Source organism: Scyliorhinus torazame, chromosome 6 (genome assembly GCF_047496885.1).
Source record: "Scyliorhinus torazame isolate Kashiwa2021f chromosome 6, sScyTor2.1, whole genome shotgun sequence".
NCBI lineage: Eukaryota > Metazoa > Chordata > Chondrichthyes > Carcharhiniformes > Scyliorhinidae > Scyliorhinus > Scyliorhinus torazame.
In genome coordinates this window covers 131,182,765-131,207,895 of record NC_092712.1, presented here as the reverse complement: position 1 = coordinate 131,207,895, position 25,131 = coordinate 131,182,765, and the positions used below count along the sequence as shown (strand labels likewise).

The following is a 25,131-nucleotide window of genomic DNA, read 5'->3' as shown; positions in this document are numbered from 1 at the left end:
TTACCTTCTCCACCTGTGTTGTACCCTTTCAGTGACCTGTGGACCTGTACGCCTAGATCTCATTGACTTTCAATACTCTTGAGGGTTCTACCATTCACTGTATATTCCCTACCTGCATTAGACCTTCCAAAATGCATTACCTCACATTTGTCCGGATTAAACTCCATCTGCCATCTCTCCGCCCAAGTCACCAAACAATCTAAATCCTGCTGTATCCTCTGACAGTCCTCATCGCTATCCGCAATTCCATCAATCTTTGTGTCGTCTGCAAACGTACTAATCAGACCAGTTACATTTTCCTCCAAATCATTTATATATTCTACAAACAGCAAAGGTCCCAGCACTGATCCCTGTGGAACACCACTAGTCACAGCCCTCCAATTAAAAAAGCATCCTTCCATTACTACTCTCTGCCTTCTATGACCTAGCCAGTTCTGTATCCACCTTGCCAGCTCACCCCTGATCCCGTGTGACTTCACCTTTTGTACTAGTCTACCATGAGGGACCTTGTCAAAGGCCTTACTGAAGTCTATATAGACAACATCCACTGCCCTACCTGCATCAATCATCTTTGTGACCTCTTCGAAAAACTCTATCAAAGTTAGTGAGACACAACCTCCCCTTCACAAAACAATGCTGCCTCTCACTAATACGTCCATTTGTTTCCAAATGGGAGTAGACCCTGCTCGAAGAATTCTCTCCAGTAATTTTCCTACCACTGACATAAGGCTCACCGGCCTGTAGTTCCCTGGATTATCCTTGCTACCCTTCTTAAACAAAGGAACAACATTGGCTAATCTCCAGTCCTCCGGGACATCACCTGAAGATAGTGAGGATCCAAAGATTTCTGTCAAGGCCTCAGCAATTTCCTCTCTAGCCTCCTTCAGTATTCTGGGGTAGATCCCATCAGGCCCTGGGGACTGATCTACCTTAATATTTTTCAAGACACACAACACCTCGTCCTTTTGGATCTCAATGTGACCCAGGCTGTCTACACACCTTTCTCCAGACTCAACATCCACCAATTCCTTCTCTTTGGTGAATACTGATGCAAAGTATTCATTTAGTACCTTGTCCATTTCCTCTGGCTCCACACATATATTCCCTTGCCTATCCTTCAGTGGGCCGACCATTTCCCTGGCTACCCTCTTGCCTTTTATGTACATGTAAAAAGCCTCGGGATTTTCCTTAACCCTACTTGCCAGTGACTTTTTATGACCCCTTCTAGCCCTCCTGACTCCTTGCTTAAGTTCCTTCCTACTTTCCTTATATTCCACACAGGCTTTGTCTGTTCCCAGCCTTTTAGCCCTGACAAATGCCTCTTTTTTTTCTTTTTGACAAGGCTTACAATATCTCTCATTATCCAAGGTTCCCGAAAATTGCCGTATTTATCCTTCTTCCTCACAGGAACATGCCGGTCCTGAATTCCTTTCAACTGACACTTGAAAGCCTCCCACATGTCAGATGTTGATTTACCCTCAAACATCCGCCCCCAATCTAGGTTCTTCAGTTCCCGCCTAATATTGTTATAATTAGCCTTCCCCCAATTTAGCACATTCACCCTCTTATCCTTTTCCACCAGTACTTTAAAACTTACTGAGTTGTGGTCACTGTTCCCGAAATGCTCCCCTACTGAATCTTCTGCCACCTGGCCGGGCTCATTCCCCAATACCAGGTCCAGTACAGCCCCTTTCCTAGTTGGACTGTCTACATATTGTTTTAAGAAGCCCTCTTGGATGCTCCTTACAAACTCTGCCCCGTCTAAGCCCCGGCACTAAGTGAGTCCCAGTCAATATTGGGGAAGTTGGAGTCTCCCATCACAACAACCCTGTTGTTTTTGCTCTTTTCCAAAATCTGTCTACCTGTCTATCCCCCGCTGGCTTTTGGGAGGCCTGTAGTAAACCCCCAACATTGTGACTGCACCCTTCTTATTCCTGATCTCTACCCATATAGCCTCACTGCCCTCTGAGGTGTCCTCCCGTAGTACAGCTGTGATATTCTCCCTAACCAGTAGCGCAACTCCACCACCCCTTTTACCCCCCCCCCCCCACCCTCTATCCTGCTTGAAACATCTAAATCCTGGAACGTTTAGCTGCCAATCCTGCCCTTCCCTCAACCAGTTCTCTGTAATGGCAACAACATCATATTTCCAAGTACTAATCCAAGCTCTAAGTTCATCTGCCTTACCCATAATACTTCTTGCATTAAAACATATGCACTTCAGGCCACCCGACCCGCTATGTTCAGCAACTTCTCCCTGTCTGCTCTGCCTCAGAGCCATACTGGCCCTATTCCCTAGTTCTCCCTCAATGCTCTCACCTTCTGACCTATTGCTCCCATGCCCACCCCCCCGCCATACTAGTTTAAACCCTCCCGTGTGACACTAGCAAACCTCGCCGTCAGGATACTTATGCCTCTCCAGTTTAGATGCAACCCGTCCTTATATAGGTCACACCTGCCCCGGAAGAAGTAGAAAGGGTCAAGAGCTTCAAGTTTTTAGGTGTCCAGATCACCAACAACCTGTGTTGGTACCCCCATGCCGACACTATAGTTAAGAAAGCCCACCAACGACTCTACTTTCTCAGAAGACTAAGGAAATTTGGCATGTCACCTACAACTCTCACCAACTTCTACAGATGCACCATAGAAAGCATTCTTTCTGGTAATATCACAGTTTGGTATGGATCCTGCTCTGCCCAAGACCACAGGAAATTGCAGAAGGTTGTGAATGTAGCCCAATCCATCACGCAAATCAGCCTCACAATCCATTGATTCTGTCTACAATTCCCGCTGCCTCGGAAAGGCAGCCAGCATTATTAAGGACCGCACGCACCCCGGATATACTCTCTTCCACCTTCTTCCATCAGGAAAAAGATACCAAAGTTTGAGGTCACTTACCAACCGACTCAAGAACAGCTTCTTCCCTGGTGCCATCAGACTTTTGAATGGACCTACCTCGTATTAAGTTGATCTTTTCTCTACACCTTGCTATAACTGTAACATTATATTCTGCAGTTTCTCCTTCCTTCCCTATGTACGGTATGCACTGTTTGTACAGCATGCAAGAAGCAATACTTCATTGTATACTAATACATGTGACAATAATAAATCAAATCAAATCAAACCTCAAGTATTCTCAGTGAGCTTTCTGAAGTCCTCCAATTCCCATGTTGTTGCCACTGGGGAAATATCTCCAAGGGATCTCAGAATATACAAAACAGTACAGAAGATGGCATTAGGTCCAGGAAATCTCCTGCTGACTGCCACATGCCATTCTCAGGCTACATACCATTCTCAGCCGATGAATCAGTACTTCTCCATGTTGAGCCCACAGAATGTTCCCTGGGTGGAGGACTTCAATATCGATCACCGAGAGTGTTTGTAAGCACCACTTCTGATGGAGTTGGCTGAGCCCTGAAGGGTATACCTGACAGACTGGGTCTAGGGTAGCTAGTGAGTGAATTAACACAAGGGTAAAACCTATTTAATTTGACCTCTTCGTAACAGATGCCTCTCTCCAAGACAACCCATCCCTTTTGCAATAAAGGCCAATATGCCATTTGCATTCCTAATTACTTGCTGTACCTGCATACTAACTTCTTGCAATGCATGTATGCTATATCTCTGCATTCTGTAGTCTCACTCCATTTAAATACGTCAACTTTTCTATTCTTCCAAACAAAAATGGATAACCTCACATTTTCTCATGTTATACACCATCTTCACATTCTTGTTCCCACTCACTTAACCCTTTCTCGACTCTGTGTCCTCACAACTTGCTTTCCCTTTTAACTTTGCACTGTCAGAAAGCTTGGCTACAAGGCAGTCGGTTCATTAATATAGAATGTAAATATTTGAGATTCCAGCACTGATTTCTGCGCTACCCCACCGCAGAAATCTGATTTCTGCTGACCTGAAAATGAACCATTTAACCTGATTCTCTTTTTCTTGTCAGTTAGCCAATCCTCTGTTCATGATAATGTATCACCCCCGGCACCATGAACTCTTACCTTGTGTGTCAAACTTTAGTGGAATCTATTGAATGCCTTTTTGAAATCCAAATACTGGTTTCCTTTTTTCCGGCTTGTTCCATCCTCAAAAAGCTCCAGTAGATTTGTCTAACCTGATTTCCCTTTCATACTGTGAGATTTTGAGAATTCTACAAATTTTTAGCATCTATAATATCTATGGGCGTGAATCTCCGGAAACATTTCTAAGTGTGATAGCGAGTGGGAACTGCCGTGTGCTTCCCGGCGCTCAGCCCAGCGAGGCGGCAATGCTATTCAACGTTAATTGGTCCACGGGCTTCACGCTGCAAATGAAGGCTCGCCAGCCCCCCACTAACCAGGTCAAGCAGCACTTAAACAGCACTTGCACAGTCAACCCCACTCAGCTCACAGTCATAGCAGGGGCTTGGGAACCTGAATTGTAGCTCCAGTATACAGGAGGTTGAGAGTAGTGAGGTCATGAGTAGGGTTTCAAAGTTGCAGGAGTGTACCGGCAGGCAGGAAGGTGGTTTAAAGTGTGTCTTCTTCAATGCCAGGAGCATCCGGAATAAGGTGGGTGAACTTGCGGCATGGGTTGGTACCTGGGACTTCGATGTTGTGGCCATTTCGGAGACATGGATAGAGCAGGGACAGGAATGGTTGTTGCAGGTGCCGGGGTTTAGATATTTCAGTAAGCTCAGGGAAGGTGGTAAAAGAGGGGGAGGGGTGGCATTGTTAGTCAAGGACAGTATTATGGTGGCAGAAAGGACGTTTGATGAGGACTTGTCTACTGAGGTAGTATGGGCTGAGGTTAGAAACAGGAAAGGAGAGGTCACCCTGTTAGGGGTTTTCTATAGGCCTCCAAAAAGTACCAGAGATGTATGGGAAAGGATTGCAAAGATGATTCTGGATAAGAGCGAAAGCAACATGGTAGTTGTTATGGGGGACTTTAACTTTCCAAATATTGACTGGAAACGCTATAGTTCAAGTACATTAGATGGGTCCGTTTTTGTCCAATGTGTGCAGGAGGGTTTCCTGACATAGTATGTAGATAGGCCAACGAGAGGCGAGGCCATATTGGATTTGGTACTGGGTAATGAACCAGGACAGGTGTTAGATTTGGAGGTAGGTGAACACTTTGGTGATAGTGACCACAATTCGATTACGTTTACTTTAGTGATGGAAAGGGATAGATATATACCGCAGGGCAAGAGTTATATCTGGGGGAAAGGCAATTATGATGCGATGAGGCAAGACTTAGGATACATCCGATGGAGAGGAAAACTGCAGGGGATGGGCACAATGGAAATGTGGAGCTTATTCAAGGAACAGCTACTGCGTGTCCTTGATAAGTATGTACCTGTCAGGCAGGGAGGAAGTGGTTGAGTGAGGGAACCGTGGTTTACTAAAGCAGTCGAAACACTTGTCAAGAGGAAGAAGGAGACTTATGTGAAGATGAGACATGAAGGTTCAGTTAGGGCGCTCGAGAGTTACAAGTTAGCTAGGAAGGACCTAAAGAGAGAGCTAAGAAGAGCCAGGAGGGGACATGAGAAGTCTTTGGCAGGTAGGATCAAGGATAACTTTAAAGCTTTCTATATATTCTATGTCAGGAATAAAAGAATGACTAGGGTAAGAGTAGGGCCAGTCAAGGACAGTAGTGGGAGGTTGTGCTTGGAGTCCGAGGAGATAGGAGAGGTGCTAAATGAATACTTTTTGTCAGTATTCACACAGGAAAAAGACAATGTTGTCGAGGAGAATACTGAGATTCAGGCTACTAGACTAGAAGGGCTTGAGGTTCATAAGGAGGAGGTGTTAACAATTCTGGAAAGTGTGAAAATAGATAAGTCCCCTGGGCCGGATGGGATTTATCCTAGGATTCTCTGGGAAGCTACGGAGGAGATTGCTGAGCCTTTGGCTTTGATCTTTAAGTCATCTCTGTCTACAGGAATAGTGCCAGAAGACTGGAGGGTAGCAAATGTTGTCCCCTTGTTCAAGAAGACCAGTGAGCCTTACTTCTGTTTTAAAAAAAAATATATTTATTAAAGTTTTTTGACACAATTTTTCTCCCTTACAAACAATAACCCCCCCGCCCCCCCCCCCGTAACAAAAAAAAACGAGAAATCGCGCAGAGCAAGATATATACATGGCAAAATGATATATTTACACAGCTTTGTACACTGGCCCTCACCCGTACGAGCCAGTTTCCTCAACCCTTCATGTTATCTCTTTCTCATCCACCCTCCCAGGCAGCCCCCCCTTTCCCCCCCCTCCCCCCCGTCCCAGGACGTCCCCTCCACCCCCCCCCCCCCCCCCAAGGTTGCTGCTGCTGCTGACCGACCTTCCTCTAACGCTCCGCGAGATAGTCTAGGAACGGTTGCCACCGCCTGTAGAACCCCTGTGCAGACCCTCTCAAGGCGAACTTAATCCTCTCCAACTTTATGAACCCAGCCATATCATTTCTCCAGGCTGGGGGGCTTCGCCTCCTTCCACATTAGCAAGATCCTTCGGCGGGCTGCTAGGGACGCAAAGGCCAGAATGCCGGCCCCTTTCACCTCCTGCACTCCCGGTTCGTCCCCTACTCCAAATATTGCTAGACCCCAGCCTTACTTCTGTTGTGGGAAAAATCTTGGAAAGGTTTATAAGAGATAGGATGTATAATCATCTGGAAAGGAATAATTTGATTAGAGATAGTCAACACGGTTTTGTGAAGGGTAGGACGTGCCTCACAAACCTTATTGAGTTCTTTGAGAAGATGACCGAACAGGTGGATGAGGGTAAAGCAGTTGATGTGGTGTATATGGATTTCAGTAAAGCGTTTGATAAGGTTCCCCATGGTAGGCTACTGCAGAAAATACGGAGGCATGGGATTCAGGGTGATTTAGCAGTTTGGATCAGAAATTGGCTAGCTGGAAGAAGACAAAGGGTGGTGGTTGATGGGAAATGTTCAGACTGGAGTCCAGTTACTAGTGGTGTACCACAAGGATCTGTTTTGGGGCCACTGCTGTTTGTCATTTTTATAAATGACATGGAGGAGGGCGCAGAAGGATGGGTGAGTAAATTTGCAGATGACACTAAAGTCGGTGGAGTTGTGGACAGTGCGGAAGGATGTTGCAAGTTACAGAGGGACATAGATAAGCTGCAGCGCTGGGCTGAGAGGTGGCAAATGGAGTTTAATGCAGAAAAGTGTGAGGTGATTCATTTTGGAAGGAATAACAGGAAGACTGAGTACTGGGCTAATGGTAAGATTCTTGGCAGTGTGGATGAGCAGAGAGATCTCGGTGTCCATGTACATAGATCCCTGAAAGTTGCACCCAGTTTGAGAGGGTTGTTAAGAATGCGAACGGTGTGTTAGCTTTTATTGGTAGAGGGATTGCGTTTAGGAGCCATGAGGTCATGTTGCAGCTATACAAAACTCTGGTGCAGCCGCATTTGGAGTATTGCGTGCAATTCAGGTCGCCGCATTATAGGAAGGATGTGGAAGCATTGGAAAGGGTGCAGAGGAGATTTACCAGAATGTTGCCTGGTATGGAGGGAAGATTTTATGAGGAAAGGCTGATGGACTTGAGGCTGTTTTTATTAGAGAGAAGAAGGTTAAGAGGTGACTTAATTGAGGCATACAAGATGATCAGAAGATTGGATAGGGTGGACAGTGAGAGCCTTTTTCCTCGGATGGTGATGTCTAGCACGAGGGGACATACCTTTAAATTGAGGAGAGATAGATATAAGACAGATGTCAGAAGTAGGTTCTTTACTCGGAGAGTAGTAAGGGCGTGGAATGCCCTGCCTTCAACAGGGCTCGCCAACACTAAGGACATTCAAATGGTCATTGGATAGACTTATGGACAATAAGGGAATAGTGTAGATGGGCTTTAGAGTGGTTTCACAAGTCGGCACAACATCGAGGGCCGAAGGGCCTGTACTGCGTTGTTATGTTCTATGTTCTATAGCATCGAGACTACCGGTCCCAAGATTTGGAGAGGCAGACCTGGGAGGCTCTTAGCTGTGGTTGAGGTCAGGAGGAATGTCTCTTCCCCCCCCCCCCCCAAGGGTACCAGAGGGTGAACCACAGCGAAACCAGTGCTGCCTGGGATGTAGTTGCAGTGGCCGTCAGTTTAGGCAGTGTGACCAGTAGGACATGCCTCCAGTGCCACAAGAAGGTCAATGAACTACTCCGGGCCACACGGCCTCAAAAAGTTCCCACCCCAAGCCTGCTCCCCAACCCTCCCTTCAGCCTGCCAACCTTAATTTCAGCCCCCCCAACCCTTCCTTCACCCCCCCCCCCCCCAACCGTCGTTCAAACCCCCCTCCACATCATTGTGAACCAGACATACGGCTAACAATGCCCACTTTGTGTCTCCGCAGGAGAAGCTGTCCCACAACCATTGGGAGGGGGCTCAAACTGGCAGCAGGGTGCTGGACATAAGGATCCCCACCACCTTCGCGGAACAGGACCCGGAGGTTGCGGGGGTGGCCGTATTGTGTACCTTTTCATTCCAGCTTCTTTATTTAGCCACGGGTGACTTATCCTTCGAGGGCTTTCTTTCGCAATGAAATGTATCTCTGTTTAGAGTTATGAAATATTATCTGAAGTGGAGTTGGCCGGACACACTGCTCTTCACTGAAGTTGAGATGCGGATTACTGTTGCACAAGTTCCGCATGATCATGAGGCCCCGTCACCCTATTCTCCTTTGGCATTGTTTGCTGGCAGTTGTAGACCTCTGCTGTCTTGTTTTATTTTTGCGCACCATATCATTTTTCAAGAAACAAGGACCAACTGCCTACTTCAGCAAAGTGCCAATTCTTCTGATACAAAATTTCCATTAGTCAGAGAACTATCTCAGCCAAAGTGAAAATAGGACTTTGAAGTCTTTGGGTCCAGTGACTGACGAGAAACTTAACTGAATGCAGCTGAGTATGTCTTTAAATATCACTGGCATTACTGCTTCCACCAAGAATTGCTGGACAGGGTTTTAATTTGGGAGAAGGATTCTTCAACAAACAGACAAAGTACCCCAGTTACCTTAACCCGTGTAGCCTGCGGGTCGGCTGAGAGGGCCTGGGTTGAGAAATATGAGTCGTGAGTATTATTTTTGAGTCATATCGAATGGGGGCTGATATCAAAAGATGACAGAATGAATTCAGAACCACAACTCAGGGCAAAATCAAGTTAGATAAGGCAGGCAGTTGCTGTACAATGCAGCCTCTGTTTGTACACAATGTTAGTGGCATTTGGCATAAAAAACTACCAGAGAAAGAAACATTGAAACTGACCCTGAAGCTGATGCTAAATGCTGCCAGTTTCTATGCCACCAAATACAAACTGTTTTGTCACCTGTGTGGTAGGTAACATGTGCTACTCAAACCTTGGTTAGTGATGAGGTCTTCTGAATCTCGATGAAGAAGACTCGAACTCGTCCAGTAGTAACAAAAGTTTTATTGAGTAACTACAACAATAATTGCAAGAGTTCTTTACTTTAACTTTGATACTAGTAATAAGGTTAACAAGATCTAACTACGGTAACTGTACGTAACTCCACTCGCCATCTGAACTAGTCCGCTATTGCCCTGGTCACAGTGCACCCAAGAGAGAGATACCCAATGTGGTTGCCTTTTATACCCCTGTTGGTCCGGCCCTCTAGTGATCATGTGGTGCTACTGATTACACATTAACCCCTTGTGTACATGCACATATAGAGATCACTACACAAACCACAAGTGGAAGAATTACTGAGTGAAAAGAAACTTAAACGCTGCTGGCACTTCAGTTTGTTCAACAGTATATGTGAATGTATGGAACTTTCCTGACTATGAATGTTTAAGAAATGACAGTGCTCCTTTTGTTTTAAAGTCTGTCTTTAAAAAAAGAGCATCTGGGATTGTTTTTCTCTTATTGTCAATGCTACCCACAATCCACTGTTGTTCAGAACTAAAAGACCGTGAGCACTATCTAGTCTTTTTCGGCCTATCAAGCATTTTTGACCACTGTCTTTGCTGCATGCTTATGCAGTTTTAAGTTTGTCAATTGTTTTTTCTATGTATCTATACATATACATTTTTGAGGTACTTGAGTCATGTTTTTTCTTTTGAACTGATTTGAACTGTTAGAGTATTTCTTCATATTCTTTTAATTCTTGAAGTTGGGACTTGAGAATAGAAATATTTTGGCATTTTTTGAGTTTGTAACCCATTGCAAGGATCAATACATCTAAGTTGCATGAAAATATTTGGATGCTATGTGTTCAGTTTAAGATTATACACCTAGAACTGGGAAAACCTTTGAATAACATTTTAAATCTAAAAGGCTGGCAGAAACTTGAGTTTGTACTTCTAAATGCTTTTCTTTGGAAGAATATCTACTTTGACATCTCTGAAGATTTTCTAACAGCCGATCAATGTGATACGCTTCCAGATGCAATCAGTTTGCTGTTTGGCTTCCTGAAGTAGTGACAGAAATGACAATACACAAAATGTTTGTGTTAACAGGTCTGCACATTTTCTGCTCCATTTCACGGACCAGCAGCAGAGCAGAGTATGCTGGAATAAATGTTTTCATGTTGAAGTTCATGAATTTATTGTTGGTTCCGCTGTTACAGAGTGATTTCAATTTCTTTTGGGTGTTCCAGAAAATTTACTTGTAAATGAGAACTAGTGTTTTTTCTTCCTCATCCTCTTTTTAAGCCAGGTATATAAGAACAAATGCCATGCACATGGGGCGGAATTCTCCGCAATCGGCGCGATGTCCGCCGACCGGCGCCAAAAACGGCGCAAATCAGTTCGGCATCGCACCGCCCCAAAGGTGCGGAATCCTCCGCATCTTGAGCGACCGAGCCCTATCCTTGAGGGGCTAGGACCGCGCCGGACTGATTTCCGCCCCGCCAGCTGGTGGGAAAGGCCTTTGGTGCCCCGCCAGCTGGTGCGAAACTGACTTTGCTGGGCGGCGCATGTGCGAGAGCGTCAGCGGCCGCTCACGGCATTCCCGCGCATGCGCAGTGGAGGGGGTCTCTTCCGCCTCCGCCATGGTGGAGACTGTGGCGAAGGCAGAAGGAAAAGAGTGCCCCCATGGCACAGGCCCGCCCGCGGATCGGTGGGCCAGGCCACCGTGGGGGCACCCCCCCAGGACCCCGGAGTCTGCCTTCGCCGCCTTGTCCCGCCGGTAAGAGAGGTGGTTTAATCCACGCCGGCGGGACAGGCATTCCAGCAGTGGGACTTCGGCCCATACGGGCCGGAGAATCGCCGGGGGGGGGGCGCCAACTGGCGCGGCGCGATTCCCGCTCCCACCGAATATCCGGTGCCGGAGAATTCGGCAACCGGCGGAGGAGGGATTCACACCAGCCCCCGGCGATTCTCCGACCCGGCGGGGGGTCGTAGGAAATCGCCCATGATTTGTATATTGATTTTAACTTTGTTACTAGATTTAAAGTTTGGTTTGGAGGAGATCATTAAGATGGGAAAAGAAAGAGAATTGAATCATTGCCTCAGGTAAATGTGTAAAAAGGGAGAACAAAATTACATTTGTTGCATGATTGATGAAAACATAATTCCTTTAGTATACCTGTACACTCGCCTGGTTAACATTGCCCTTTTTGTTTCAGGTAAACCGAAACATTGTCTGTTAATTCTCAATCAACCTATGGACAGTGACCAATTTCAACACCTGTGGAGCAAAGGTATAGATAAAAGTTGTTTTGTAACTAGCTAATATAGAAGTTAACCAGTGCCATAGTTATTTGTAAAATAGTGCAAAGTTAATGCACGTTCAGCAATATTGATCCTCCTTCGGTGTAAAGGTTAATGATCAGAAACTTTTCTCATCTATTTTACACTGGCGATTGATATAGTAACTATTTGTTATTTTCTGCACGATGAAAGGGTTTGTTGAGCCTGGATCAACTGTAATTGGTTGTTTCTGTTCGCTCATTCAGCTACTGTTTAATACACTTGCTTTGCAGTTTTCAACCTAAGCCATGGAATAGCCAGTCACGTGTTCATTCTACTGCCTTCAGGAGAGGAGGAAAATCATGTGACTGCATACGATATAATTTGTATCTCAAGTTGAGTAGAGAGGAATATTTGTTTCGTGGGCTTGTTACAAATAGCCAGGGGAAGGCGCGAGTGCTTACAGGTTGTGGTCTCAGCACAAGAAAAATATATGGAGCATTGCAGATTCACAGTATGGCTACAGCGCAGAAGGACGCCGTTTGACCCCTCGTGCCAATGTCGGTTTTCTGAAGGAGCAAAATACCTTGTGCCACTACCTGGCAAAATACCTTGTGCCCTTTCAGATAACCCGATTCCCTTTTAAATGCCTTGATTGAGCTTGCCTCACCACACTTTCAGGGCAGTGCATTCCAATTCCCAAGCATTTGCTGCGTGAAAAAAACATTTCCTCATGTTTAACTGCTTACCTTTTGCCAATTACCTTAAATCTGTGCCCTCTCAATACTTCTGCAATTGGGAAGAGTTTCTCCTTGTTTTTCCTGTCTGGATTTCTCATGATTTTGTATATCTCTATCAGATCTCCTCTCAACCTTCCCTTCTCCAAGGAAAACAGTCCAAACTTCTCCCATCTATCCACATAGCTGAAGTTGCTCATCCCTGGAACCATTTTCCTGAATATTTTCTGGAATCATCATGGTCACTGCTTCTCTTTCTCTCTCTCTCTCTCTCTCTCTCTCTCTCTCTCTCTCTGTTGTTACCTCCTGAGACTGGACTGAGATTTGAAGTACAGGAAGTTCATTGAGGAGGGAGACATGAAATCAGAACACAGTGATGGTTGGGGATACAGTTTTTTAGACCTACAATGGAGACAGCAAGCTAGCCACACATTCTCACATTCTGAGTCTAAAGTTTGTTTGGGGGGGGGACGGACATGGAGTGTTTCCTGCTGCAGAGGCTGGTGAGAAAACAGCCAAATCCTCCTGTCCCGACCTCACTAATTATGCACCCAGGTGCTTTGCGGCACATCAGTGTGGAGCAGGCCTGGATGGCATATAGTCCACCTTCCTAACTGGGTGCCAAAATGAGCAGGCACTCAATATCACTGATCTACTATTGAAGAAACAAGGTGGAGCTCCTGAAAATTAAGATGCTTCCACGGGAGCACTCTGAGACCAGAAGATGGACCTTCTGAGAATGAAGATAGATATCCAGCATCTCTCTGAGGCTGGAAGATGGACACCCTTCACCACCAAATCTGGAAGCTTCTCCTGCTCCCCTGACCCACTTTGGTGGTGCTCCAGAGCTACAGGCTGCTTCCGTCCTTGAACTCTGGAGGCAGCCCCAACCATTGTTCAGGTGAGTCCTGACATCTGCACACAACGTTGTTCCAAACGTGTTTCACACAGGCCTGTTTTCCTGCCAGCATTGTGGAGGTTTTGGCATGGAAGGGGCTGGAGCATCGGTCGGCCCTTCATCTGCATCCCATTATAGGGATGCAAATAAGATCCACGCTGGCCTCTGGTGGGTTTTCTGACCCACCATGGCAGGCACCAGCGAAATATCCTCTGTAAATTCACATCAATGTAAAACCGGGTTTGGGGCTACCATCCTATTCTCCCCATATGGCAGCACTCAAACCTGCTGGCGGGCACTTGGGAGAATTCCACACTGTGTGAGAATTCTACACTGTTAGGAAAACAGGAAAAAGGTAGTTTTAAGCGATTTATATTTGTATTGGTAAATATTAGAAATAAGATACAGTTTGAAGTGTGTTTAATTTAATGTTTCTGTGCCTGGAAGGGTCAAATCTACAATTAGATTCAAGCTGGACAAAGATGTTTGTATGTGTAGGTATTGGTTTCAGTTCTATCTGTGATTCTATTGTGCTTAGAGAGGGTTACGGCTTGAGGAATAAATAAAAGGCATATGCATGCGGGCGTTGCTTTGCACCTGGAGGCCCTTTTACGGGAAAAAGCTATTGTTATGTATTTGTATTAATTTTTATTAGCTGTAGTGAAGCTCTGTTGCATTAATGTATTCATCCGAAGTGACAACCTAAGTCCTAGCACGCGGGAAAGAGAACAGCCATGTAAGAGATAACACATTGTAAATAAAGCTCCGTTGTTTTAAACCTCTGTGCTCCCTCATATTACCCCACAAAAATAGAACATAGAAAACTGTCGATGAGGACTACAATTGTATCGTGGCTAACCACCCGAGAAAAAGAAATTTACGGAGAAAGGTTGGAAAAAAGAAAAATTAGAAAGGAAACCTTTTCACCCGGCGTGATACTTGCTATGGAGAACTAACCGTAATCTGCCTCTAGAACAGATAATACAGCAATCTGTGATAAATAAGAGGCTGAAACTCTGGTTGTTGCCTTCTGTGTGAGGAAATCAAGGTAACTGCTGAAAAGGCGGTTGCAGAGTGTACAGGGGCTTTTCACAGTAACTTCATTGAAGACTACTTGTGACAATAAGCGATTATTATTGTTATTATTACATACAGGAAACCTCCAATAGGAGAAAAATGGCGGGGGGTTTCGGCATCATGGCACCTTTTGATGAAAATGTGGAACGATTGATCTCATATACTGAGCATTTTGACTATTTTGCGCACGTCAATAAAATAGTTGAAGATATTATGGTGCCCCCTTCCCTGAATAATGATGGGGGGGGGGGGGGGAGACATTTTTAATCTCCTCTATAGTTTAGTGCAACCTGTGAAAACAGACATTAAGACATACAAACAGATTGTAGATACCTTGCAAGCACATTTTTCACCGAAACTGTTGGTTAAGATTCCATTAAAAAAAAACAAGAGGGGGAGTAAATCGTGCAATTCTTGGCTGTGCTTAAAAGACTTGCAGAATATTGAGAGTTCAGAGATGTGCTAAATTACACTATTCTGGACAGATTGGTTTGTGGTCTATGCAGCAAAGCGTTACAAAAATGTTTGCGAACTGAGAGTAATCGCACTCTGTAGAAGAGTACGGCATCACGGTAGCATTATGGCAGCACGGTAGCATGGTGGTTAGCACAATTGCTTCACAGCTCCAGGGTCCCAGGTTCGATTCCCGGCTTCGGTCACTGTCTGTGCGGAGTCTGCACGTTCTCCCCGTGTGTGCGTGGGTTTCCTCCGGGTGCTCAGGTTTCCTCCCACAGTCCAAAGATGTGCAGGTTAGATGGATTGGCCATGAGAGTGTCCAAAATTGCCCTTAGTGTTGGGTGGGGTTACTGGGTTATGGGGATAAGGTGGAGGTGTGGGCTTGGGTAAGGTGTTCTTTCAAAGAGCCGGTGCAGACTCGATGGGCCGAATGGCCTCCTTCTGCACTGTAAATTCTATGATTCTAAGAAGACTATGGAAATCACTGTCTCTATGGGGCTGGTTGCAAAGGAAGCTCAGCAATTGAGTTTGTGTACTTGAATACACAAAATGGCTCCTGAATTGACACCCAAGAATCTTGAGATGTGCAAAGCATTCTGCTGCTGAATGTTGGTATAAAGACATGATATGTTAAAGCTGTGGAAACCAAGGAAACAGAGTGTGCCTGCAGGAAGAAAAAGCAATCTCTCAGTAAAAATATGAAGCAAGAACAAACCAAGGCAGCATTTAAACAAAATTAAAGGAGGACTGTCCATGCTGTACAAAAAGGTCAAGGAAAACTAAGTGACTCGCAGTCAGAGGCGGAATTACCACTGAATGTGCTACCTGTTTCTGTTACTGCGCGCTGATGCAGTCACTCTATTGCTGAATGGACATGCAGTAAGGCTGGAAGGTGACACTGGGGAAGCAATCTCGTTGGTGCCATAGACTGTCTACGCAGAGAAATTTAAACATATTCCCTTCAGGCCATCAAGGACAGTACTGAATGCATGCACAGGAAAATTGGTTCCACTGAAGGGCTGCATTGAAGTAGCTGTGCAGCTTTACGGGCAAACAGCAGATTTGTGGCAAAGGGAAACTATCCAGCGTTGATCAGTCAAACATGGCTGGAGAAGATTCAACTGAACTGGACTGAAAACAACGTGATGACCAATGAAGAAACTGGCCTCCTGAAAATTTTAAAGAAGCAGACATTTATGTTTGATGGTGAATGAGGGAGCACAAAAGATATTACAGTTAAACTGAAAATAAAAGAAGCATGCCAAGCAAAATGCTTGAAGGCAAGGCCTGTTTCGTATACTATTAGGCCAAAGGTGGAAGCTGACTTAGAGCAGTTTGTGAAGTCCGGAGTCTTGGAACCTGTCAAACATCAGCGAATGGGCCACGGCAGTAGTTCCAGACATCAAGAAAGATGGATCCGTTGGATTTGTGGGGATTTCAAGGTCACAATAAATTTTGTGTTATATGCTGAACAGTAACCATTACCTCACATTGATGATTGTTTGCAGGATTGGCAGGAGGCCAATATTCAGCAAAGTTGATCTGAACCAAGCTTACTTCGATGAATGTAGATAGGAGGTCACAGGAACTTGTGACGATTGTGACACATAAAAGTTTGATTATTTAGAAAAACATAGTTTGATTCAAGATTGTCAGCATGGCTTTGTGAAGGCAGGTGATGCCTCACAAGCCTCATTGAATTCTTTGAGGATGTGACAAGACACATTGATGAAGGCCGGGCAGTGGATGTGGTGTAGATGGATTTCAGTAAGGCATTTGATAAAGTTTCCCATGGTAGGCTCATTCAGAAAGTTAGGGGGCATGGGATACAGGAAAATTTGGCTGTCTGGATACAGAATTGGCTGGCCGAAAGAAGACAGCGAGTGGTAGTGGATGGAAAGTATTCTGCTTGGAGGTCGGTGACCAGTGGTGTCCCACAGGGATCTGTTCTGGAATCTCTGCTCTTTGTGGTTTTGATAAATGACTTGGATGAGGAAATGGAAGGGTGGGTTAGTAAGATTGCCAATGACACAAAGGTTGGTGGATTTGTAGATAGTGGTGAGGGCTGTTGCAGCTTACAACAGGACATTGACAGGATGCTGAGAAGTGGCAGATGGAGTTCAACCCAGATAAATGTGAAGTGATTCATTTTAGAAGGTTGAATTTGAATGCTGAATACAGTGTTAAAGGCTGGATTCTTGAAAGTGTGGGGAAACAGAGGGATCTTGGGGTCCATGTACATAGATCCCTCAAAATTGCCAACCAGGTTGATAGGGTTGTTAAGAAGGCATCTGTGTGTTTGCTTTCATTAACAGGGGGATTGAGTTTAAGAACCGTGAGGTTTTGTTGCAGCTTTATAAAACCCTGGTTGAACCGCACTTGGAATATTGTGTCCAGTTCTTGTCGCCTCATTATAGGAAGGGTGTGGATGCTTTGGAGAGGGTGCAGAGGAGATTTACCAGGATGCTTCCTGGACTGGAGGGCATGTCTTATGAAGAAAGGTTGAGGGAGCTGGGGCTTTTCTCACTGGAGCGAAGAAGGCAGAGAGGTGACTTGATAGAGGTGTACAAGATGATGAGAGGCATGGATAGAGTGGATAGCCAGAGACTTTTCCCCATGGCAGAAATGGCTGTCATGAGGGGGACACAATTTTAAGGTAATTGGAGGAAGGTATAGGAGAGATGTCAGAGATAGTTTCTTTACACAGAGAATGGTGGAATGCACTGCCAGCGGAGGTGGTGGAGTCAGAGTCATTAGGGACATTTCAGCGACTCTTGGACACACACATGGACAGCAGTAAATTGAAGGGGTGTAGGTTAGGTTGATCTTAGATTAGAATAAATAGTTGGCACAGCATTGTGGGCCGAAGGACCTGAACTGTCCTGTACTCTTCTATATTCTATGTTCTACCGAAGATTGCCATTTGGTATCGCAACAGCTTCTGCATTGTTTCAAAGAGCAATGGATCAGATCCTGAGTGCACTGAGTGGAGTACAGTGCTATTTGGATGGAAGAGATGAAGAGGAAGATCTTCGAAATCTGGATGCCACTCTCCAGAGGTTAGGAGATTATGGTCTGAGAGTCCGTAAGGACAAGTGTGAGTTCTTCCAGTATTCCGTTGAGTATTTGGACATGTGATTGATGCCACTGGCCTTCACAAATCTCCTTCAAAGGGTAAGACCATGACAGAGGCGCCTGCCCCTCAGAATATTAAGTTCCTTCCTGGGATTGTTGAACTACTATGGAAGGTTTGTAATGATTACATCACTTCTTGTTCTGGCACAAGAGGTTTAAGTGGTCGGATCAAAGCAATAACGCTTTCACGCAAGCCTAAGAAGCGTTACGTAAAGCTAAGTTCTCATGCTGTTTGATCATACGTCACCCATACAGTTAGCTTGCAATGCATCTCCTTGTGGTGTAGGACTGGTGGTCTCTCGCATCATACATTGGGTGAAGAAAAACTCATTGCTTCTTCTTGAACCTTGAGCATAGCTGAAAGTAACTCTGCCCAGATTGAAAGGGAAATATTAGGGATCATACTTGGAGTAAAGAAATTCCACCAATTCCTGTACGGGAGAAAGTTCACAATATTGACTGGTCATTGTCCATTAACTACCATTTTAGAACCACAAAGGAATTCCGTCAATTGCCGCAAGTCGAATGCAAAGATGGGCATTGCTTTTGTCTGTGCATACTTATACCATTGAATACCGACAACCAATCCTTGTTGTTGGAGAGCTTGTTGTCGTTACACCACACCACTAGGTTCTCCATCTCCCTCCTGTACTCTGACTCATCGTTGTTCGAGGTCTGACCCACTACGTTCGTGTCATCAGCAAAACTTGTAGATGGAGTTGCAGCCAAATTTTGCCACACAGTTATGTGTGTTTGGGAGTATAGTCAGGGATTAAGTCAGCAACCTTGTGGGGCTCCGGTATTGAAGACTATTATGGAGGAGGTATTGTTGTTTATCCTTACCGATTGTGGTCTATGGGTCAGGAAGTCGAGGATCCAGATCCAGAGGGAGGAGCCAAGACCCAGGGTTTGGAGTTTTGATATAAGCTTGGCTGAGATTACGGTGTTGAAGGCAGAGCTTTAGTCAATGAACAGGAGGCTGGCGTATGAGTCCTTGTTGTTGAGATGCTCCAGGGATGAGTGTACGGCCAGGAAGATAGCGTCTTCATGGACCGGTTGTATCGGTATGTGAATTGCAGTGCATCAAATCATCTCAGCCATCAATGGGAGAATTTTGGAGGAAGATAGGGCGTCGTTGAAGGGGGTTAAACTAAGTGGGAGAAGGAACTTGGTATGGCGCTGGAGGAAGGATTATTATGCGAGGTATTGCAGAGGGTGAATGCCTCAGCCTCAAGTGCGAGACTGGGGCTGATACAGCTAAAGGTGGAGCACAGAGCGCATCTGATGAGGTCGAGGTGAGCCGATTGTTTGAGGGGATGGATGACATTTCTGAATGGTGCGGGAGGGACCCAGCCAAGCATGGACATTTGTCCTGGTCCTGCCCAAAGCTGAAGAAATTCTGGAGGTACGTTTTCAGTATCATGTTGCCGATCCTGCACATGGATTTGGAGCCCAGTCCCCTGGAGGCCATATTTGGGGTGTCGGATTTGCCAGAGCTGAAGACAGGAGCGAGGGCAAATGTTTTAGTCTTTGCCTTGCTGATTGCTCTCTGGTGGGTCCTGTTGGGATGGAGGTCAGCTTTTCTGTCCTGTGCCTCAGTATGGGGTTCCTGTATTTGGAGAAGGTTATGTTCATTTTGAGGGGAGCGAGTAAGGAGTTCCACAGAGCTGGGGTCTGTTTATATGACATTTTAAAGAGTTGGGTACTGCCAGCTGCTGGGCAGTGGGGGAGGGGTGCGGCGTTTGTTTTGAATTACTGTGGTGTTGGAGGATTGGGGGGGGGGGTGGGGGGGTGTTTAAAATATTTTTATTTTGTTGTGTTGCATATTTGAAATGCTAAAATGTAAAAAAAATTGAATAAAAATACTTCTTTTAAAAAAAGTACCAACAGTCGAGTCTATACAGTAATGCGGATGGGAATATCTTCCACTTGGAACAGGTACACAACACACCAGTCACTTCTAAGCAACTGAGAAAACAAAATCTGAGTGATCTGATGCTCTCAGAAGTGATGGATATGGTATTACAAGGGAAGACTTTGGAACTAGCACCTCACCTAAACCCGACTGCTCCAGGAAACTGAAGTTGTCAGTACAGTCAAGATATCTTCTATGGGGACTCAGAGTGATTATTCCGCCACCATTGAGGAAACAGGTGTTAGAAAAGCTACATACAGGCCATTCCGGAGTCATACGCATGTAGAAAATAGTGCGAAGTTATTTCTGGTGGCCTGGACTGGACACGGAAATTGAAGGGAAAGCTAGAACATGGTCTTCCTGTGTGAAGGTACGAAACCTGCCACCCTTTGCAACACTGTATCCATGGGTAATGGCCTGAAGAGGTTTGGCAACATGTGCATGTGGATTTAGCAGGATCTTTAAAAGACATATTCTTGGTCATGGCCGATGCTCACACCAAGCAGCCAGAGGCCGCTATGATGAAATCTACCTTGTTGAAGAAGACTATTGAGAAGCTAGGAGAAGTGTTTCATCCTTTTGGATTTCTTGAACAAATGGCAAGCAACAATGGACCTCAATTTGTCTCAAGAATTTGAAGGTTTCTTACAAGAGAATGGTATTCTCCGTACTATGTCTGCACTGTACCACCTTGCTAGTAATGGACTAACAGAATGTTTTGTTCAAACTATGAAATATACCTCGAGGGCAACCAGGAAACCATTTTCGCTGATCAGACGACTTAACCAATTGCTACTGGTGTATAGGAAGACCGCACATTCCAGCACCAAGACCTCTCCTGCATTACTAATGATGAAAAGGTAACTATGTTCTGCGTTTGTTCTGTTGAAACCTCCGAAACTAAAGAGATTATGCAACATCAACAGTAAGTACAAATGGAATGGCAGGAAAGCAAAGCAAAGCATAGAATTTTCCATGAAGGATGAGGAGTTTGGGCTAGGAATCACTCCACAGGGGAGAAATAGGTTCCTGCCACAATCCTTGCACTGACTGGATCTCTTTCTTACACTATCCAGACCAGAGATGCCGTTATCAGGAGGAGACATACAGACCAGTTGCTGGCTGTAAGAATGGAGTTGAGGCCTGCGGAAAGTCCAGCTTCAAGCCTACAAAGTCACGACTTGACTTTTCCTACAACCCCAAAACTAACAGACATTGTTGAGGAAGACAGCACCTCATCTTCTGTTCAGACACGAGGACAATCTGTAGTTCCAATATCAATGTCAACCATAAAATTCTTTACTAGAATATACTTCTTACAGTGCAGAAGGAAGCACATTGGGTCTGCACTGGCTCTTCGAAACGAGCATGCTACCGAGACCCATCACCCATCCTATCCCCCTAACCCCACCTAATGGAATAGTGGGGAGTATTCCATCACACTCCTGACTATGCCTTTGAGCACTAATGGACAATTCACCTAACCTGCACATCTTTGGACTGTGGAAGAAACCAGAGCACCCTCCACACAGACAGTCACCCAAGGACGGAATTGATCCCAGGTCCCTGGCGCTGTGAGGCAGCAGTGCCAGCCATTGTGCCACCGTGCTGCCCGCAGTAATTGACAATAGTTTCATGGTTATCATTAGACTTTTAATTCCAGATTTTTATTGAATTCAAATTTCACCATCTGCCATGGTGGGATTCGAACCAGGGTCCCCAGAGCATTAGCCTGGGTCTCTGGATCACTAGTCCAGCGACAAAGCACTATGCCACCACCTCCTCCTCCATCTCATCCTCCTCATCAAAAAAGTCAGTCTTCAGCCAATTTGATTCACTACACGTTATATCAAGAAAAGGCTGAAGGCACTGGATACTGCAAAGGCTATGGGCCCTGATATTTTGACAATAGTATTAGACTTGCACACCTGAATTAGCCATGCCCCTAATCACACTAGAAAGGGTTGCATGAGCGAGTTAAAGAGCTGAAAAACTTCATTCAAATGTCTAAATATATCTGCATCTGTTTTGGTTGAATGCAAGAAGGAATGGGAGAAGAATTTGTTGTTTAGCCTATTGAGTTAATTCCTTCTGTAGACCTTGTACAATTTTCCCCATAATGGACTCAACCCAACTTAGTTAATTTTTATTTTCTACCAAACTTTCTAATTCGGAACATAACCAATCCACAGGTAAAACCTTCAATAAGTTGAAGTCAGGTACTAAGATAGCTTGGAAAAGTTCAGAATGTCAGCTTAATATTATCTTTGTGCTATTAAACTTGGTATCCATGGTACACTCTGCTGCCACTGTGCGTTGGTGGAAAGTATGGCGTCAATCAAACAGGCTGCTTTGTCCTGAGCTTCTTGACTGTTGTTGGAGCACATACCCAGGCAAGTGGGGAGTATTCCATCACACTCCTGACTATGCCTTGCAGGTGGTGGACAATCTTTGGAAAGTCAGGAGGTGAGTTATTCACTGTGGAATTTCCAGCCTCAGAGCTGTGCTTGTCGACACACAATATGTATGGTCCAGTTCAGTTTCTGTTCAATTGTGACTCCTAGGGTGTTGATAATGGGTATTTGATGTTGGTAATGCTGGTGGACATCTGCCGGAGCTGGTTAGATTCTGTCTTGTTGCACATGCTCATTGTCTGCAACTTGTGTGGCCTGGGTGTCACTGGCCACTTAAGACCAAACCTGAATAGGAAATCTACAATTTCCTCACCTACTCCTTTTAATACCCTGCATTGGAGATTAATTTCTCTTTAGTCTCAGTATTTTGTCCATTAGCATTTTAAAAAATTATGTTCAGTTGAGTAAATTGTATCTGTCTTCACTGTAGAAGATTTTTGAAAACTTCCCAAAGATACTTTAAAATAACGTGGTGAACGGGAGGAGGAAACTTAAAGCAATCAGCAGGGAAAAGGTGCTGAGAAAACTGTTAGACCCAAAGGCTGACAAATCCTCTAAACCGCTAGCTCAGTCTGTTGCTTTAAGGTCTGACCAGCAGGCAACACAGAGGGAGTTCTGGCCATGCTGGACAACATGCCCCATTCACCCTGCTTCTGTTGGAAGTTCTGTGCCATTTCCTATAAGACCGATTCATCTATGCGTGCCCAAGTCATTTTGCAAAGTAAACACGACTGGCAAAATTAATTCTACAAAATTGGTTTTAGGCCCGCCAACCTCCATGAAAGCATATCTAATTAGACTTTGATTCTGGACACTTGAACTCAAGTGAAACTATATTTATTTTCCATGTTGTCTCTGTATTGTAAAACCTTCTTTTCTCTATCTCTCCCTTTACTGCCTGAGTATGGCAGTGACATTGCACTCCCTCCTTCCCATATTTTGTATTCCTGAAGGTAAACTAACCCTTTGAGTTCATCCTATCTTTAATTTGCTGTGGGTGTTGATCCCCAAATTTCTTTCTCTGTCAGTCTGGCCTCAATAAAAGTTGAGACGGATTCGCACGTAAACAGAAGTTATTTATTTAGCTTGCAAGCTTGAATCATCTTACAGAAATGTAACAGGACATCCTGCCTCTTACACTCCAGAAAACGACTGAACTAACAGACAAAGGGATCTCTGCAAAATCAGTTCAAATGGTATCACGTTTCACATACTCGACGGACATAGGTCAGCCTATGTCCCTCCTGACCTGTTCGATCTATTCTGATTGGCTCACTTCCAATCCCTTTCTCTGGCCCCTATCAATGCAGTCTCACTCTCATAGACACACCTCTTCCTGCTTTTTCCATGCGGTCTCAAATTCCTTTGTCCCTAACTGCAAAAATCAAAGTGGCTTATTTCTACATTACATTAACTAGTATCTCTAAAGTAACTATTTTATATCACATTCGTCATTCCCTCCTTTTATCATTCCATGATAACCGAACTATCCAATCTATAGCTACGGTTCCTCATCTAAAAAGATCCGTCGCTGCATTTCCAATTCTGGTCTTAGCCCCCCTTCATCTGCCTCACCCTCATGGATTTTAACAGTTAAATTTTTTTCTCGGTGATTGGAGCGGTGATCTGATCTAGTGCACCCCGCATTCTACCCATCACACATTTAAGGATGGCCAGGCCCACAAAGATGCAGCCGATAGCTACCACTAGATACATGGCCATATTTATCAACCAGTCCTTCCATCCTCCAGATCCCCAGTTACCCCAAGAGTCAGGATCCTGCATCCCGTCCAAGTGATCCCGTATGCGATCCATAAATTTAGTAATGTTAGCGGTCAAGTCCTGAACACACATGATCCACTTGCCCTGTACTATGGCGCATACCCCACCCTCACGGGCCAGAAGATAGTCAAGAGCATACCGGTTCTGCATTGCAAACAACCGTAGCTGAGACAACTCCTTAGTTATTGCCCCGAGGGCTCCCAAGGTTTCATTTCCCAAAATGGTAAGGCCGCAAATAAAATAATTCCGATCACTAACAGCCAAGGAACCCCCCACACCTCCCAGTGTCAATACGCTCAGAATGCCCCACCCGGCTGAGTGGCCCCGGTTGGGTGCAAGAACCTGAGGTTTTTTCCAGTTCTCGCAAAATTCAGCAGAGACTGCCCGGCGTGCTAACTGATTATGCAGGTTCCACGCCGAAGGGCAGGGGACTGTGGTAGGGACTAGAGTCCCTTTAGCAATTCGGTGGGGAAATGGGGTGACAAAACGTTGGTCGCCGTACCATTAAATAAAAAGTAGTATCCTTGTTCCGTGTGCAGGCTAGCATCACAATCAGCATATCGGTTGCGTAAGGACCTCCCAGTAGCCCAGTTTATCCAATTTTGAAATGCCCATTCGGGCCGCCCAGCAATGCAGAAAGCCCTATTCCCAACAGTGATATGAGAGACATTCGCCCAGCCACAAAGGAGCTGGAGGCCAGCGTTCAATGGAACGCAAGTGGTGCTATAACAAACGCATTGGCCAGACGCCTGGGTGATATGGCACCTCCTGTCCGTACAGGTGGGAAACAGACATGTTATATTTGTGTCCACCTCTACCAGCAAACAGCCGTACCCTTCACTGCTGAAGCAATTCTCGTACGACCGGGAATCCCTATTGGGAGTGAAGTGGCTAGGTATGTACGCCCTCCACCGTCGCAGCCTATCATACTGTGAATGGGAATTATCCCGAGGGAGGGGAAGGCAAATAGCCGGTGGTGCTGAATCCGGATCGTAAGGAAGAGTGACGTGCTCGGGCAATGGCTCGGAACGCTGACAATGAACCACCGTTTGGGGAGTGCCCCAAAGCGGTGAA

The 25,131-nt window shown here is 45.3% G+C and overlaps 1 protein-coding gene across 6 annotated transcripts in view; it reads left to right on the top strand.

The window, feature by feature from the left end:
- LOC140425027 (thiamine pyrophosphokinase 1-like) overlaps positions 1–25,131 on the top strand; it is a 555,937-nt gene that overhangs the window by 163,500 nt on the left and 367,306 nt on the right. For all 6 annotated transcript variants that reach the window (XM_072508810.1, XM_072508811.1, XM_072508813.1 and 3 more), the window contains one exon: positions 11,580–11,654. In XM_072508810.1, the coding sequence (XP_072364911.1) occupies positions 11,580–11,654 (75 nt within the window). The remainder of the gene's footprint in view (positions 1–11,579; positions 11,655–25,131) is intronic.